Genomic DNA, 19,912 nt, shown 5'->3' with positions numbered 1-19,912 from the left:
GGCACTCGGAATTTGTGAGGGAATATGGCCGGAAAGACTAATGAGGGAACTAGGAATCATCACTTCTGAACCAATGAAGGTATTTTGTGACAATCAGTCAGCTATTAACATTGCAAAGAATCCAGTGCGTCACGACAGGACAAAGCATGTGGAGATAGATTGCCACTTCATAAAGGAGAAGATAGAAAATGGGACAGTTAGTCTGCCATACATGCCGACAAGTCAGCAAATAGCAGATATCCTCACTAAATCACTACCATGGAAGAATTTTGAAGATTTGAGAACCAAGCTTGGCTTGATTAACATCTACGCCTAGCTTAAGGGGGAGTGTAGAAATACCCAATCCTTGATTTTCAGGGATACCGCTGCAGCAATTCTGATTTTATTATTAGTGACTATGTTAATTTAAGAATAAAGAGATTCTGGAAAATTCCTGATATCACTATCAGTTTGTTTCCTATTTTGTAGTTTCCTATATTTGGCTAGTTTCCTAATTTTGTGGTAATTAGAATCTTGTTACCGAATATAGTGAAAGGAATTTTTCTTCCTTCCATTATATAAAGGCTGTACATTTATCATTAAGGAATAAGAGAATTATTTTCTTCTCTAAAACATGGTTCGAAATCGCGGTCGCGGGTAACGTCGCGAAACGGTCGCGGGTGTCGCGGGTCGCGGGAGACGCGGGTGTTACGTAACGGGAAGCGGGCGTAACGGTCGTGAATTTTTTTCACGCATGCACAACCATGCGAAAATTAAAAAATAAGCATGAAATCCATTAATACATGATTTTTAATGAATTTTGAAGGCTTTCATTCAACCTACAAATGCTTTTTAATAGGCATTATGATTTTTATATTAATTTTAGTGCGCTGTTTACAAAAAAAAGCATATTTTTTTATAGTTTACATTACTTTAATGAGTAAAAAGATGTAGAAATGTAAGAATCAATTAATTTAAGTCATAAAGTTACTAAAAATGAATCAATACTCAATAGACTTAATACTCAATATACACATTACACATACATGAATTTAAAAAGTGATTAATATCAAATATCAATAAATAATTGAAAATACATGAATACAATATTACAAATTTATAATATAACACATGTCACCACCAAAAAGAATGACGTGGAGGGTCTTCATAATTTGCATCTGTATCTTGAGATTGGGATGGGAAATTATCTCCCCATCCTTGTGGAAATACATAGTTGAATGAACCCAAGTTTGCATCATTTTGTTGTTGCTCTTGAAAATGTACTGGTGATGAAAATTCTCCTGAATAATGTCTATAAGTTGGGGCAGGGGCTGGCTCTGGGTAGTGTGTAGAAGAAGACTCACTAGATCCTGAGATTCCTAATCCACTGGGATAAAAATGTGAGTCACGAGATGCATAATGTGGATATGCTGGATGAGATCCAAATGATTGTGATGATGAACCATCTAAACCAAAGTCGCCAAAACTACGAACCACACCATATGAATCTTCAGTAGAATCGCTAGGGTCACCACGAGCACTCCTCCTTCTCCTGGGTTGTGAAGATTGGTTCCCTGGAGGAATACCCAAGTCATAATTTTCAGGTATGTCATGTAGTCCATAAGGATCAGAAGGATATATATCCCTTCCAAATGATGTCCCTGTATCATATCCATAATTATATTCTACACCGCCGCCTCCACCACCACCACTGCCACCCCCCCCAACCCCAGCTCCAGCACCACTATTACCATCATCATCACTTGGTGGGCTCAAACCAAGATTGTCATCACTTTGTGTACGTTCAGGGCTTGAACCTGAATCATCATGCGCGTTTATTGGTGGTTGATCACCTCCTTCTGTAGTACCACCAACCTCTTCATTTAACCAATTTGAATTGTCCTGACCATCGAGTAGTGGTGTCTCTCTCTCCTCTAACCATTGACTTAAAGGATCATCTTCTTCGAAAATGTAGTCCAAATTGATAGGATTGAAACCCTCTTCAATTTCTCGTTGGCTTCTTCTCATTGTACGTCTTAACTTTAACCTCATGTTGTAATGTACGAAAACAAGTTTTTGTAGTCTCATATACTTTAATCTATTTCTTGTTTTCGTATGGATGAGGCTAAAGGTGCTCCAATTACGCTCACAGTTCGAAGCTGATGTGGTCTGGCTAAGAACTCTAATTGCTATTCTTTGGAGCTCAGGAGCACACAAGCCATAATGAATCCACCATTCAGCTGCATGAATAATTAAAAAGAGTTTTATGTTAGTATAGCGTATTTCAAAAGTCAAATTTGAACACAAAGAGAGAAAATAGAGTAATTTTCCATTATTTAGCTATATAGCCATATTTACCAGGATTTGTTTGTTTCACTGCCCTTTGAGCCAACGGGGTTCCAAAAGTCTCCTGCCTATCTCGATATAGCAACAACTAAAAAATGATGATTGTGAAATATAATTAATTAATTAGATGTATTAATAATTATTCTTGAAAGTATTACAGAATACTAGAACAATTCATTATTCAATTTAATGGAACAAATACTTACTTGATTAATAGCCCGAATTTGAGTATCTATATCGGGTACCAACTTGGTTATCACTTTTTTAACTCCATCCATGACTTCTCTAGCAACTTCAGGAGAGGGTGGGGCACCATAAAGAAATTGTGGGTTCAAAAAATACCCTACAATTAAATTTAGAAACATATTAATCAATAGTTTTCTAATGCAACTATGCATAATTTAAAAGTTAAAATAATAAGAAATTGTATTTGATTTACACTTACCAGCAGCGTGCAAATCTTGGTGCAACTGAAAACTCCACCGGTTGTCAATAATTTTCCAATAGTCTTTGTAAAACCGGCAATCTTTTTGAATGGCCAACTTCGCCCTATCAATTGCCTCGTATATGAAGCCCATGGTTGGTTTTTCATCACCATCAACCAATTTAAGAACTTTCACCAAGGGTTCTTGCACTTTAATTATATCAGAGGCCTTTTGCCAAAACTCTTTGCCTAAGATAATTTTCTTTGAATCATATGCTGGGCCTGATTTTGCCATTCCAAACCTTGAGTTTTTCCAAGCATCAGATGTAAACATTTCCCTTAGTGCTTGTTTATGCCTGACAATAGTCTCCAAAGCAATGAAATTTGTGGCAAATCGAGTGATGGCAGGGCGAAGTAACTCTCTATTATTTGTGAATTTCTTCATGAAATTCACTGTCCATGTGTGGTTGTAAATAAATGAGGTTATTGTTCTTGCATCTTCTAAGACCTTCTTCACGTTACTTTTCTTACCAATATCTTCAAGAATAAGGTCTATGCAATGAGCTGCACATGCTGTCCAATAGAGATTGGGCCTCTTCTGCATTAATAATTTTCCTCCTGCCTTCATTGCAGCTTCATTATCAGTCACTACTTGGACAACATTCTCCTCTCCAATTTCTTCAACCACCTCATCCATTAATCTGAAATGAAATTATATATTCAATAATTACTACTATTTAATTAAAAACATGCAAGTCCATAATACTATTTGTATATACAATTAAAATTAGAAAATTACCTGAAATAATATTCAGCTGTTCTGCTTGGCACATCAGAGGCATCAACTGATTTATGAAACACGGTGCCTCTATCACAATAAACTAAAAAGTTTATAATGTGTTTTCTAGTTGGTCCTGACCAACCATCACACATAAGTGTTACACCTCTTTCCTTCCAAATTCCAGCAAAAGAAGCTATATAATTTTTCATTTCTTGATACTCTTGCTCCAAATAAATTTCAGATATCTCATAGGGTGATGGACCCTTCACCCCCTTTCCAACCTCTGCAGCAATATCAAGCATAGGCTGCATAAATGGAGAGTCAGCTACATTCGCTGGAATCCGATTATAAATTAGGAATTTTCCAACCGCTTTTCCTAATTTACTTCTTAAACCTTTCAGTAACTTTGTGTTGAGTTTTGGTTGTTTCGCACTCTTGCTTCTTTCTAAAATAGGATCCATTGCCTTTAGTCTAGCTTCAGGGGCATCAGGATTGATCCATTGTCGTCCACTACCTCCAGCTTCTTGACCACTATAAGATCGAGCTCCTGCTCTATTGAAACCACTGGTAGCACCACTGCCAGAGCCACCTCCCTCTTCATAAATATTACCCCTTCCAGTTGTTCTTGCTCGAAATCTTTGTCTATCTTCCCATTGTTGTTGTGATCGCATGCTTTCTTGTCGAGCAAATCTCATACTTTCTTCTTCCAAGTCTTCTTCATCGCTCAAATTCTCAAAATCTCCTCTAATTTGGGCTTCTGCTTCTTCTTGCCTTTTTTGTTTATCTCTTTTCTTCTCAGCATACTGTTGTAGATGTTTCATCATTTGTTCTCTTACTTGTGTGGTCACATTTGAGCATCCAGCTACTTGACCCTTTTTATGTGCCAAGTGTTGTTTCAAGCGTGTAATGCCCCCTTTGATTATCTTCCCACATAATTTACACATAATAACATGTCTATTACCGTCTACCGCAGTACCAAAATGCCATCCAATATCTTCACTAGGTAAGTTTTCATTTCCTCTATCACGTGACATATTGATAGACTTAATTTGATGATCTCTACACAAAATATAAAGAAAATACAAAGTTACAACTTACAACCTTCCTACAATGACAGGAATAATATAATTAGTAATTTAGTAAATATTAAATAATAAGTACTAAATAGTCCTAATTTTAAATACTTATTACGTAAAAATAAGTATAATATTTGATTAAAAATAATAAGTAATGTTTATTATTTTTATATTTAAATAAACAAAATTATAAAATATTAGATATTTTATTACAAAAAAAATATATTCCTTTATCTTTAAAAAAATATTTTCATTCTTTTTTATAGCTTGATTTTATTTTCATTTATAACTATAAGAAATTAACAGGTGAAAAAGATTTTTACTCTATTTTCATATACATCATAGCATCACAAATAGAGATCCATACATTACAAATTGACTATTTAATTTTTTAAACATTTTCTCAGTATATGGATTAAAATTAAAATTTTCTACAAATTCTAGTAGTAATTAGTAAAAATCAAATTTATTAATGTATTAACTATTAGATTAATTTTTTTTTATTAAGTTATTAATTTTTACTTTATTTGATAACTAAAAACAAAAAATAGATGTAAACATTTATTTTACCTAATTTTAAATTTAAGGTCAAAATAATGTTTTAAAACTTAAAAAATATTAATAAACAGGGTCAACCTACTCAAGAAATGGCAAGTAGATACACATGTAACATAAAATGGGTGACAGATGTTATTTAATTTTTTTTTCTTTTATAATATGAATATTATTTAATATTTTTTCAATAGATGGGAGTGAATATGATATCTTCTTTATCAAAATGACCACTTTATCCAGCTGACATAAATAGTATGTTAGCCAATTGGTGCCATGAATTAATTTTATTTCTATAAGTTTGGCAAATCCTAAGACTAAATATTATAATAATTGTGCAGAGTATTCCTTGGAATTCTTTAAGAATGGTGAAAAATAGAGCTCAATTAAGCCTAGATAATATAAAATGCCATCACATGGATGTCTTGTGTACATACATTATTTTAATGCTTTGTTTAGATGGTGAATGCAGTAGTGGATTATTGATATTCAAATATTATTATAAAAAAGGCTTCAATTATTATTGGTAAATATTAATTATTTACTAACCTTAAAAAATATTAATTATATAATATTAATAATTGCTTGCTATGTCATGGAATTAATTTTCATAATTATCTTTTAAAAAATATAATACAATTAAAATATTTATAAATTAAGAAAATTTTATTTTACATAATTATTAATGATTTCTAATTTTTTACTCTATTAAATTACTTTTTTTTTAATTCAATTTAACAAAACCTATTTTACAACAAAATATAATTTTAAAAAATAAACAGAATGAAAGGAATGAAAAGGGCTGTGGCCTGTGGTGCAACAAAATATAATTTAAAAAACAAAAAAAACATAATGAAAAGTGCTGTGGGTGTTAGAGTGTCTCATACGCTGAGGCCTGTAGTCGAGTCAGACCGAGAGAGAGGAGGGATTCGAGGGAACTCAGAGGAGCCTCGAACAGTCGAAGGAGCGAAGCAAAAGCAGCGAGCCAGCGATGACTCCAAGCTCCGAGTCTCCGAAGCTGAAATCGAGAGGCTGGCTGGTGCGACTGCGACGACTGGCGGAGGAAGGTGCCGACTGCGATGACTGGCGGAGCTGCTGCAGACCTTTTTCCGTCGCCGGTGACTCGCCAAGTTGCTGGAACTGGAAGCCTGGAACTGCAAGTCTGCAATTCTGAGTAGATCTGCTCGGTAGCCTCGAAGCCTTCTTATTGCCGAAGGCCAACAAATTTTCAAGGTCAGTTTGTAACTTTCCTTTTTAGCCTTTGAATGGCAGATGGGTGTGGGGACTGGGGAGAGGGGGAAAGCAGCGTTGCTGCCTGCTGCCCGTCAGCGAATATGCTACCTGTCGGCCATGTAACGGTCCGTAACGGACGTTACGACATGTAACGTTGGAGTATCGGCCGTTACGTGCCGTTACGCCTCCGTAACGGCCGTTACGGCCGTGAATTTTTTCCGAACCGCGATATCGGCCCGTATGGGTTTCGGGCCCTCTGATTTCCGTTACGTATCGGCCGTTACGCTACGTAACGGCCGTTATTTAAAACCATGATATAGAGCATAGAAAAAAATTGCTATTATTCTTAATTAAATTATATAAATTATAAATGAGCAACAACAATTAATTAATAAATTCAAAGTTTTCAAAACAAGATTCAAATCATGATCACAATTCCAATTTTGAGAATTGAGAATTGAGAATCTAATAAAGCCAAATCGCAAGATCCAGTACAAATTCCCAGAATCAATTCTAAATGGCATGCACATATTGATATAAAAAAAAAAACAAACAAAACAGTTTATACATTTACATTTTGACAACAATAAAAATCATATAATTTGTGTATGCTATCCCTACACAAATGTAAAGCGAATGAGTCAAGAAATATTAATTAAAATGTACTTTATGCTGTTTAAGGCAAGGAACCAAGAAAAAAATATCTGAACTTTTGGTGTTTACCAATAATTAAATATATATATTTCATGCTTATTCTTTCTCGAATTAAAAATAAACAGATAATTAACTTTAAAAAAATGACAATAATTGAATAAACTACTAAAAGAACGAACTTTTGAATCTTAGAAACACTATAGAACATGAGTACCACCATAGCCTACATGTGTTTGCCCCTTCTCCTCAATGGTAGAGCAGTAAACTCCTCCAAGAGTGAAAAATGGTTTTGTAATATAAGATCTAAAGTTCTATTTTCTCCTCTATTTTAGAACAAAACTGATGCACACAAGTAACAGAAAGTAATCATGTAAAAATGAAAAAAGAAATAAAACAGGGTTTAAAACCTATTGGGTTTGTCAGGAAATCATAGATCTAAAATCATGTGAATTGATTAGGTTGACTAGGTGAGTCAATAGATTCAGCAACGATTCAGTTGTTTTTAGATTTGCTAGTAAGATTCAAATCAATTTGGTGTGGAATGAATACAAATCAGTCAAATTGACTCACAAATCGTACAATTCCAACAACTATGACTAGATTATTTCTTTCAATGAAAATTATTTTGTTAGTGTTTTTAAAATAGTATTATACTATTAAGTAAATAAAGGAGTAGAGATCTTCAAATAAATAAGTCTATAAAAAAATTAAAATATATAAATTATAAGCTGTAATCAAGTAATGTACAGTATTACAAGTGAATTTCAAGGACTTGTCTGCATGGGGAGGGGGTAAGATTCCTCATTCGCTCAAACAGCCATTTGACTCTATCCACCACTGCAGCAGCATGAAGCCAGATCCCTCTTTTCTTACGGTCACAGGCTTCACAGCAGCAAGAAGCCCTCTTCTCTCACTTTCACAGGCTTCACGAAGTGGCAGCGATTTCATGTACACCATCTATGCGTTCTATGGTTCTACCATTCAAGGTTCAAGCACAGCTCAAACTCGATCTTGAACTTCAACAGAGGTTTGCAATTTTTCTTACTATTAGTTTTGACATTTCTCAATATTTTCGTATGATTTTTATTTGAAAATGGTTAACAAGTTGCACTTTCAGAAATTTGGATCCTGACCTCCAATCCATTTCAGCAACCCAAGTAACTATGTTACGGTCACTACCATGGACTTAAATTTCCCTGAAATTGTCAAAATTTCAGTCCAATTTTTGCTTTATATCACTCTTAAAATCAAAATGGCAATCAATTTCCATCATACAAAATTTCTATCGAAATTTCAAGGAATCATCCAAAATTTATCAATATCTCAAAATTTTAGCGGAACTTGACAAATTTATAACTATAGAATGAAATTTTCTTGGAGTTCACATGTGAGATTCAAATGCAAAGTAAAATATTTCTCTAAATTTATCTTCTTCTTTTTTTTCACTGAAACCAAATATTATTACAAAGACTTTGAAATTATATGAAAAATTAAATTTAGATGTTTGCAAGAAAACAATTTATTTAATCATTTATGTATAAATTATCTTTATTTGTATAATAAATAATATCTACTAAATTGTAAATTTCACATATATGAACTAAATACATTAGAGGGTGTTGGGGATTAAAATAAATATGAGAAAAGTGGTTTATCAAATATTAGTGTGCCCCTAAAGTGTGTCAAAGAGCTGGTTTCTAAGGTGCGGTGTGGTATTTTAGAGTGTCCTCTCACTTACTAAGGGGTCCCTTTGTTTTGGGGGGGAGGGGGATGATGATCCTAGATCCAAGGAGTTTTGGAACCTGGTAAAGGAAAAAGTGGCCAAGAGGCTGATGGTTGGAATGAGGCACTCTTTTCCCTTGGGGTTAGAATCACTCTTATTCAAGCCTGTTTATCTAGTATCCCTTCATATTTTTTTTTCAATTTTTTAAATTCTATACGATAGATAAAATAATGAGAGATTTCTCATGGTATGGTGTTGGGGGTTTCCAGGATCAGTTGGCAAGGTGGGATGAGGTTTGGAGGTCTAAAATGGAGGAAGGGCTGGCAGCCTGGGTCTGGGTAATTTTGCGTCTAAAAACAGCTCTATTAGCTAAATGGTTATGGCATTTTCCCTTAGAAGATCATTCCTTTTGGCATAACGTGATTAGAAGTCATGGGTTGGGTGTGAATGGGTGGGATACCGGTGTCAGTTTGTGATGTTCTCCAAGGAGTCCATGAGATCTATTTCTCAGATTCACACCTTATTCACACCTCACATTAATTTTATGGTGGGGACAGGTTCTCGGATTCATTTTTGGAAAGATTTTTGGTTGGGGAATGATGTTCTATGCACATCTTACCCTCATCTCTTTCGATTGAACTTAGAGCAGGATAGTATGATTTATTTCTTTGCGGTTGATTTGGTCGGGCTTCAGGTTTCTTGGAACTTTCATTTTAGAAGATCTCTAATTGATAGAAAGTTGATGGAATTCTCCTCCTTGTTGTCGTTATTGAACAATTGTCATCTTCTTCAGCTAGTGATACTCGGCCATGGACTTTGGATGATTTGGGGGTTTATTCTTGTAAATCTTTTTTTGAGGTTTTGACCAGTTCTAATTTTTGTTTTCCTCTATGCTCATTTATCTAGAAGGCCAAAGATCCCCCAAAGATTAAGGCTTTCATTTAGCTCTACCGTGCTTAATAGAACCAAATCCTAATAATCTGATGCAAATCACGAGACCTTTGAAGACCTTATCTTCAAATGTTTGTGCACTCTATTTGAATTCTGAATCGGTATTCATTTGTTCTTGCACCATGATTTTGCTTGGAGCATCTGGAATAAATTATTTGGTGTGTTGGGAGAAGCTAGGGTTGTTCAACGCCAGTGGAAGGAATGCTGGTTATTTCTTTTGAGGGTTTTGGAAGGAAGGATAAGGCTGTTCTTTGGAAATGCGGTATATTTGCAATGCAGTGAAGATTATGGTTGGAGTGCAATGTATGGGTTTCTTCAGGGAAAAAAATTTAAATTGGCAGTTGATTTGGGAAAAGATTCAAATTTCAATACTTGGTCTCTTTATGGTGCGTTGGCTTCGAATAGTTTAAGGGAGCTAACTTTTCAGAAATCCAGCAAGATTGGAGGAATTATTTGCTTTGACATTACATAGTATTTATTTGTTTTTTATTTTTTTTAGTTCTTTTTTCCTGGATTTCCAGAATTTTGATGGGAGATGTCTTATTCTCCACTTTGTAAAGTCTTTTCTTCTTAATGAAATCTCTTCTTTTGTTATCAAATATATATATATATATATTATATAGGAGCTGTGCACCTGATACAAACATATAACGTATTTAATTAATAGTATATTAGTCTTCAACTTGCATTATTATGTCTATTAACCATTTCTAAAGTTTCATAAATAATTACATGCTTTACTACTAATTTCCATCATTTTTTAAAATCATATTAAAATTGACATCGAAATTGAAACTTCAAAATTTTAGTTGAAATAAAAAGTAAAGACCTTGGCCACTGCAAAATATTAAAGAATGAAAGAGTGCTTTTATTTTTTCCTGTAATAAAATATATATATATATATATGGGATGCTACTAATCCATGGAATTACAGAAACCACACATGCAAGTCCACACTTTACACAAAACAAGGATGGCCATTTGACAATGATCAACAATTATGAAGCATTATATCATAAACAGACATACTTGCATGATCTCAGCTGCATCTGCACCACACATGGATGCTCCAAGAACTTTATCAGTTTCAGCATCAACAACAAGCTTCATAATTGTCTTCTCTTGCCGTCTGAAAGCATGAGACAAGAATTAAAATTATACACATTTAAAGGCAAAAATATGTTGGGAAAACATTGAAAATACCTTCTGTAGCAACAGAAACAAAAATTAAAATTATTGTTAAGGGCAAGAGGTCCTAATCAACTCAAAACAACATTATCCCACTAGTAAACACACTATTCAATAACCCAATGCTTTGGAATGCATGTTTACCTTGCAAGCATGTCAACACAGGCATATGTGCGAAAACCACTTAAACAAAAGGATACATGACAGACAAAAAAATTGTATATACAGAACTATCCTGAAAATCATCTACCTTTCATTTATTCTACACAAGGATTATATTGAAAGTAAAGAAAATAAATGAGAAGTTAAAAAAATAAAATTATGCTCAGAATATTTTTGTTTTAAAAGAAAGATAATAAAGCAATTAAAGAAAGCACACATTGAATATGCATTTCAATGCCCTAACCACAGTATGGGAAAGGGAGACAAGAAACAAATACAAGGAATAAGTTGTGACCTCGTACAAAGTTTGGATGGACAACTCAGTCAAAACTATGGTAGAGCTTCCACTACATTACAATAAGCGAGCGTGAAAAATAAGTTCAAGGTCATGTCGGGACTTGAACCAAGTCCATGGCACAGACAAAATGACTTCTAACTTCTAAGTATTGAGCAAGCATGAAACCGCAGATTACAATTTATATCATACCCAGAAATAGTGTTCTTCATTGGATTGAATGTTGATGTGAAAACCAAAACATCGCCCTTTGCTTGCTCTATAGCCTGTTCCTCACTGAGACCCACCACTGAAAGTGGTGGTATGCTGTGAAACAACAAAAGACACAATTATTCATTTCACGTAACTGCAAAAGATAGAGGTGGAAAAAATAAATAACTAAATAATAACAATAATTGATGTATTTTAAAAAAAAACGACAATTGGTATCACTAATAGTATTCCCGGCAATGTAACCATTACATTCTATGCAACAGATTTTACATTCAGAAAGCACCCATACTTTCTGATGAAGACATGTCAATCCATTCCTTAATTAATTGACCTTTAATAACTAAATCGTTCACATGGTGAAATTTCTTTCACTCAAAATCAGTAAACCCTCTAATTTGTATCTTCTTCAACAATTGCTAAAAAATTGTACATCCTAAAGAAACCTCATGAAATTGCCCAATATTTTTTGATATGCAAACACCCAAACACTGACACACAGAAAAAACCACCCTACGGGAATTTGAACAGAGGACTTTAATACGGGAACTACGAGAAGAATCACTGGGCTACAGACCCATATGATACTTTTATTCTTTTCACAGTTATTTTAGTCAAGTTTCTTGGTCTCAACCATCATTAAAGCCACTGGAATTCAATACGTTGCCCAAAGAGGTCACGGAGCTCAAAATTTCAATTGTAATCCAAGTGTACCTTTTTCCAAACTGAATCTGAAAGATTCACAACCACTGTTGTCATTATTCCCTTTAGGCTAGGAGTCTGCACAATCTATCAGCCCAACTAAGTAATGTCAACTAACTGTCAAGTTAGAGCACAACCAGTTGCCCTATTGAGTGTCTGCAAAAAACAGAGCCAAAGCCACCAAAATGCTTAACTTGCAAAAGCAAGTGAAACACAACAAGAGCACTAACCTCTTCTTTCACCAAGCGGCAGAAGGAAAAATTGGCTCTCCCTACATTCAGCATGCATGGACTTTTAACTAGAAAAATTATGAATTATAATTCCAGTTTCAGTGGCCTAAACGACAAATTTAATAATTTAGTGTTTAACTTCTGACATTATACCAACACTCGCACCAGTGCAGTCAAGAATGAGGGCATCAGCTTTTTAATTGGCCAGTGTTTCATCAAGGACCATTGATTTTAACACATAAAAGATCTTCTAAATGTTTCTCATTTTTTCTTTCTTTTGACAAGCTTTGAATTCCCTGCACATTCAAGTAAGGAAAAATGACGATGCAAACCAAGCAAAAATAACTTCAGACCGAGGAGAGAACAATGTCACATAGAGAATGAGTTTTGTAAATGTGATATGCCACGAAACAAGAGTTTACCAATCCTGGCCCAAGCCACTAACAAGTAAAATCACTCTTACTAAAGCATTAGTGGAACTATGAACCAACCACCAATATATATATATATATGGCATCCCTTCTCTCATCTTTTGCAAGTGATACCCTAATTTACGATCCATGTGGTGTTCCTTTATTTTTTGGAGTTATACAACTTATCAATCTTAACGTTCTCATTTCAACTACCCTTACATTTGTACATGTTTTCTTAGTAGTCTGTACTCAGATACACATAATATATCTGGTCAATTTCATTTTAATTCATTCAAATGCAATAGAGAAAACCAAACTGCAACTATAATTTCCAGAAAATACTAAAAAACAAGTAAACATGAACAAATCCCATTTACTCAAGAGACAAAAAGACATTGACCTGAAAATGATGAAAGTTTCCCCACAATTCAATCTCAAACAAATGGTAAAAGAATACACACAGGTACAAAAAAATGTTCTATTAAATAACACTAGTATATCCTTATATAACTTCAAAATTTCTATCTAAATCAAAGACTTAAATTTCAATTTTGACTCAAATTTCGAAGCTCCAAAAGTATGAAAATTTTGATTTGAAAAAAATAATGGAAATTAGTAGTAAAGCATGGAATTTTTTATGAAACTTTAGAAATGGTTAATAGACATAATAATATAAGTCTTAGGACTAATATATTACAAGTTAAATACATCTATGTTGTATATGAAGCGGAAAAATTGTAATATAATATGCGTATCAAATATATTTATAAAATAGTGTGCATCAAACAATTCTCAGTTAATACAAATGAAATTCATAAATCAATTAAATTTTATTCATTATGCAAATAATGATAATTTAGACATCAATGGTTAGATAAAATGTTGTAAGTATACTTTTTCATATAATTTCAAAAGCCCTCGTAATAATTGTTTTGTTTCAATAAAAAAATAAAAAAAAAATTAAGAGAAAATTTCACTTCGCTCCTAAACGTCTCATTTGAATTCCGAGGAAATTTCATTTTATAGTCAAAATTTCGACAATTTTCGCTCTAATTTCAAGATTTTGATAAATTTTGGATGATTCGATCAAATTTCAACAAAAATTATGTAAAATAGAAATCGACTGCCATTTCGATTTCAAGGGTGACCGCAATCAGAAATTTCGACAATGTCATGGAAATTTAAGACCATTATCTATATTTTGATACTGCTTCTAACATTATTGAGGAAAAATGTGAAGACAAAAACACCATCTGCCATAAGGGAAGAAACTGGTACCAGAACACCGCACAAGGTACATAGTTGTAGTCAGGTTTAGTAGGTTCCCCACCAAAAACTGTTTTCTGCAAGCAATGCAAAAGGTTTAATTCAGAGAAGCAATAGTGAAATTCAAATTAAGATTTAATCCCAAATTCAGCTTGGGAGAAATTCAGAGAAAAGAAAAATAAGCATAAGGATTTTATTAATTCATTCATAAATAGTTATAATTCAGCTAAATGAATTTTTTTTATATTAAAAAAGGAAGAAATTTTAAAAGAAAAAATATCTTTCAGAAAATCTAAACTACGCCAAATATCAGCAGTAAGACCAAGTTCACATTAATTAGGCAATTTTAAATAATGATGTAAACTCAACAATAATAGTTAATTAAGGTCCAAAATAAACACATACAGCAAAGCAAGTCGCCTCCATTAAGGCCACGGGAGTAAGATTCATTCGATTTGTAGCATCGCCTAAAGCCCATATGCTAGGAATGTTTGTGCGCGAGTACTCATCCACCTGAACAAATAGTGAAAAAAGGGGATAACCCAATTCAGATCACAAACATGAAATGATCAACTCTGTTTTTAATAAGAATATTGAAAATGCAATTTTGCTACACATTCAGGTGAACATTGAATTTAAGTTCACTAAAAGTGCAAACGTTTATGGACTCATAAAAACCTAACGTCCTAAAATAGATTTTCTTCTGACAAGTTGAAAATGCCTAACTGGAAATAACAAACCTATAAAGTTTGATGTACTCTTCTATACTTTTTATACAACAATCCACAATTGCAACTTCCATCCATCACTCCATCCATGCAAGATGTGTTCGTCAGCTTACACTGAGGGATAATAGTTTACATCAAGCAATTATTCCTCTTCATAGTTTTACCTTACAGCGTACATGAAGACACTGTTTATCAATTCTTTAAAGTTTTTGAATATGCAAAAACACAGATGACTTGGGCATCTAACACCTGTGTTAGCCTTAGTAGCTACATGATCCTATTTGTTGTATTTTGATGATTACAACCCATTAGTGGTTCTAAGTTACTAACCTTTGAATATCAAGTTATGATAGGTGCAAGTGGAGAAAAATGTGGAAATTCAAAAACATAAAGGATGAATTGTGAAGATCAAGTGAACATTCAATTGGAAGATCTCAAGCACATCAAATGGATCAATTGTGAATTCATATGTAATGGGAATTGTTTGAGGTAGGATTTTTAAAACTCTTTTAGTATTGTTTCATGCAAGTTTATTGAACAAGAGTTGAGCTAATTGCACATGCATATTAGTCCATATAGTATATCATTCATCATATAGGATATCATTTATAATTTGAATAAAAAATATGTTTTTCATAGTTTTTATACTCAGAATTTTTCAAACAAAACCATGTTTAATATGATTAAAGAGTCACATATCATATATTCAATTTTGTGTATCATGGGACAAGGGTTCAATGGTCTAATTATTGTACACATTAGTATATTTGGTCCCAATTATGTTAGATTTATTTTCATGTACCTAAAAATAGAAGAAAATCAAGGCATTGAGGGAACAAGGAAAAATGTCCACAGTTTTCCATGTATATATCAACGGTTTCTTTCTGAGGCAAAACCGTTGACGTTTTACCAAAATTGTCGATGGTTTGGGTCATTTTCAAAACAAAATGGCTAGTTTTTTTTAAATTGTAACGGCTAGTTTTTGCATGTAAGTGTTTCTAACGGCTATAAATGGCTAGTACACGTTTTTTTACGATTGATATAAGGCTTCTAACTTGTTTAAGACACCTCTATGACTAGCGAACATTTTTCCTGAAGCTCATTGCATTCTAGTTCGTCAATTTAGTGCTCACTCTCTCTCTTGCTCTCTAATCCTATTTGTGATTTAATACTTGAGAGATTAGTGTGAGGATTTCATAGTGTTGTGATTAGCTCATTCAAGGAGAATTGTCTACATCAACAACATCTTGTATTTCTTCTTCAAATTGTAATGGCTCTTGGTGAACCTAGCCTGAAGGCTCTTTGTGAGCAAGAAGGGATTTGTTCCCTTGGTGGTGTAAAAGCTTCTCTGCCTTAAGGAGTAAGTACAGTGGATTTGGAATCCTTGAGCTTGGCTCAAGGAGTGAACGTAGGCAAGGCTCCGAACCAGATTAATATTGCATGCTAAGCTTCTCTTCCCTTCACTTCTTTATTTACACTTGGTGTTTGGTTTATTTTATATATTGTGATATAATCACCTTTGTCTTACCAAGGTTTTTATTTTGTAGAGAAAAACTTAAATCTGCAAAGGAGTCTATTCACCCCCCCTCTAGACTCCACAGTAGGGACAACACTTGGTATCAGAGCAAGGCGCTCAATTTATTGGAGTAATTTCTAGAGCGTAAAGATCAATGGCGGCTATGGTGGACACTACGTTTTCTCAAGGGCAATCCATGGATCGACCACCCAAGTTTAATGGCACCAACTATCCTTCATGGAAGAATTGGATGACCATCTTCATTCAATCGCGTAACCTTGATATGTGAGAGATTATCACAAATGGAGACTTCTCTTTCACCAAGAAAAATGACAAAGATGAGGATATTCCAAAGTCAAGAACGGAGTTGATAACGGTTGAAAAGAGGTTGATACAACTAAAGTTCAAGATGAAGAATTGTCTCTATTGTGCTTTGAGCGATGATGAGTACAACCGTATTTGTGGATGTGAAACCGCAAAGGAAATTTGGGACAAGCTCAAAGTCACATATGAAGGTGCATCTCAAGTGAAGAAGTCCATGATATATATGTTAGTGAAAGAATATGAGATGTTCAAGATGGATGAAGGTAAGACAATCACATCCATGTTCGCTCGTTTCACTCACATCATAAATGGATTGAAAGCACTTGGTAGGACTTATTCAATGGAAGATAATGTGCAAAAAGTTCTTTGATCTTTACCCAAATCATGGCATGCTAAATCAACGGCTATTGAAGAAGCTAAAAGATCTCACCAAGGTTTCTCTTGATGAGTTAGTTGGATCACTCATGACCTATGAAGTTAAGAAGAAGAACACGACATTGGAGCTAGACAAACCTAAGAAGGTAATAGGAGTTGCGTTGAAATCATCTAGTTCTACTCAAAAAGAAATGATTGAAGATGATGATGAAGAGAGTGAGGATGATGTGGCTTTACTCACAAGGAAGTTAAAGAAATACTTGATGAAGAGATGAAAGTTTGGTAAGCAAATTGGAAGAGGAGAAGCAAGCAAGGACAATAGCATGAGATATTACAATTGCAAGAAGGTTGGGCACAAGATAGCGGATTGTCCCTTGAACAAGAATAAAGGAAATTATCGACAAGGAGACAAAAATTAGAACAATGCTATGAATGCTACAACTTGGGATGAATTTGAAGGACTTTCCACTAACAATGAAGTAGAAGAGGAAGCGGCACATTTTTGTCTCACGGAAAATGAGCAAGAAGAGGTAATTTCCGATGATGATGAATATATTCCTACTTATGATGAGTTGGAAATTACATGCACTAAATTATTTGATGAGTTAGTTTTGATTAAAAAAAAAAAAGGAAGAGTCTTGAGGAAAAATTTCCTCTATTTAAAAAAAAGGAACCTTCTTTTTATCCCACATAGAAAGAAGAAAATGTTTCTCTTAAAAAGAAAAATGAGGAGCTTTTAACTACTTTTCAAAAGGATCATGAATATTTCAAAGTGAAGGTTGAAAATTTGAAAAGTCAAATTGAAAATATGAAGGAAAGTATTTCGAAAAAATATATAATTTTGAAACTTCCATCCATCAATCCACAATTGCAACTTCCATCCATCAGTCCATCACTCCATCCATGCAAGATGTGTCCGTCAGCTTACACTGAAGGATAATAGTTTACATCAAGCCATTATCCCTCTTCATAGTTTTACCTTACAGTGTACATGAAGACATTGTTTATCAATTCTATAAAGTTTTTGAATGTGAAAAAACACAGATGACTTGGGCATCTAACACCTTTGTTAGCCTTAGTGGCTACATGATCCTATTTGTTGTAATTTGATGATTACAACCCATTAGTGGTTCTAAGTTACTAACCTTTGAATACCAAGTTATGATAGGTGCAAGTGGAGAAAGGTGTGGAAATTCACGAAGATAAAGGATGAATTGTGAAGATGAAGTGGACATTCAAGTGGACGATCTCAAGCACAACAAATGGATCAATTGTGAATTCATATGGAATGGGGAGTGTTTGAGGTAGGATTTTTAAAACTCTTTTAGTATTGTTTCATGCAAGTTTATTGAGCAAGAGTGGAGCTAATTGCACATGCATATTAGTCCATATAGTATATCATTCATCATATAGGATATCATTTATCATTTGAATAAAAAATATGTTTTTTATAGTTTTTATACTTAGAATTTTTCAAAATCAAAACCATGTTTAATATGATAAAAGAGTCACATCATATACAAAATTTAGTTTATCATGGGACAAGGGTTCAATGGTCTAATTATTGTACACATTAGTATGTTTGGTCCCGGTTGTGTTAGAATCATTTTCATGTACCTAAAATAGAAGAAAATCAAGGCATTGAGGGAATCAACGGTTTCCTTCTGAGGCAAAACCGTCGACATTTTACCAAAACCGTTGACGGTTTGGGTCGTTTTCAAAACTTAATGGCTAGTTTTTAAAATTGTAATGGCTCATTTTTGCATTTAAGTGTGTCTAACAGCTATAAACGGCTAGTAGACGTTTTTTACTATTGGTACAAGGCTTCTAACTTATTTAAGACAACTCTATGCCTAGTGAACATTTTTCCTAAAGCTCATTGCATTCTAGTTCCACAATTCAGTGCTCACTCTCTCTCTCTTGCTCTCTAATCCTGTTTGTGATTTAATACTTGAGAGATTAGTGTGAGGATTTCTTAGTGTTGTGATTAGCTCATTCAAGGAGTATTGTCTACATCAACATCATCTTGTATTTCTTCTTCAAATTGTAAGGGTTCTTGGTGAACCTAGCTTGAAGGCTCTTTGTGAGCAAGAAGGGATTTGTTCCCTTGGTGGTGTAAAGGCTTCTCTGACTTTAAGAAGTAAGCATAGTGGATTTGGAATCCTGGAGCTTGGCTCAATGCGTGGATGTAGGCAAGGGGCCAAACGTAACATTGCATGTTAAGCTTCTCTTCCCTTCACTTCTTTACGTACGCTTTGTGTGCGGTTTATTTTATATATTGTGATATAATCACCAGTGTCTTGCCAAGATTTTCATTTTGTAGAGGAAAACAAAAATCCTCAAAGTCTATTCAAACCCCCACCCCCCCCCCCCCCCCCCTGCGACTCCACACTAGGGACAACAACCTGCAATGGCTTCAGTTGGCAAGCAATAGGACCATTGCTGGGCGGAATAATGAAATGACTGGTCAATAACTCCAGGGTATGGAACAGAGGAAAACCTAAAAGTTGGTTCTGCAGCCATGGTCTAATGTCTATCAAGGGAGAAAAAGGGGAGCATGCCCAAGTTGAGAGTACAGAAAAATGATGTAACTGTTACAGCTGGTTTAATAAACAAGGAGATTGAACTTGGATTGCATGGTTAAGATTGGATTTTCTACAAAACTCACAGGGACTTATGTTAGTGGTCTGTGAATGGTTGTGCTTGTTTTTTCTGTTTTGTGTGCCATTGTTCCTTGTCGTAATAAATGATTATTTTCCACAATAAATGATTATTTTCCGCACA

The 19,912-nt window shown here is 34.1% G+C and overlaps 2 protein-coding genes across 3 annotated transcripts in view; both read right to left on the bottom strand.

Annotated features, from left to right (window-relative positions):
• LOC131151783 (glutathione reductase, chloroplastic) overlaps nt 1-19,912 on the bottom strand; it is a 108,311-nt gene that overhangs the window by 14,410 nt on the left and 73,989 nt on the right. For both annotated transcript variants that reach the window (XM_058103199.1, XM_058103201.1), the window contains exons 12-15: nt 14,591-14,698; nt 14,198-14,262; nt 11,557-11,670; nt 10,749-10,848 (exon numbers count right to left, since the gene is read on the bottom strand). In XM_058103199.1, coding sequence (XP_057959182.1) covers nt 10,749-10,848; nt 11,557-11,670; nt 14,198-14,262; nt 14,591-14,698 — 387 coding nt within the window. The remainder of the gene's footprint in view (nt 1-10,748; nt 10,849-11,556; nt 11,671-14,197; nt 14,263-14,590; nt 14,699-19,912) is intronic.
• On the bottom strand, nt 992-10,159 carry LOC131151782 (uncharacterized). The gene is made up of 6 exons (XM_058103198.1): nt 6,046-10,159; nt 3,549-4,589; nt 2,771-3,450; nt 2,532-2,668; nt 2,338-2,413; nt 992-2,219 (listed from the first exon to the last, which is right to left on the bottom strand). Exons 2-6 carry the CDS (start codon nt 4,562-4,564, stop codon nt 1,114-1,116), a joined length of 3,015 nt encoding a protein of 1,004 aa, XP_057959181.1. The 5' UTR covers nt 4,565-4,589; nt 6,046-10,159; the 3' UTR covers nt 992-1,113.

Source organism: Malania oleifera, chromosome 3, assembly GCF_029873635.1.
Source record: "Malania oleifera isolate guangnan ecotype guangnan chromosome 3, ASM2987363v1, whole genome shotgun sequence".
NCBI lineage: Eukaryota > Viridiplantae > Streptophyta > Magnoliopsida > Santalales > Ximeniaceae > Malania > Malania oleifera.
The sequence above is the reverse complement of the archived record's forward strand: the minus strand, read 5'-3'. Positions and strand labels throughout refer to the sequence as shown.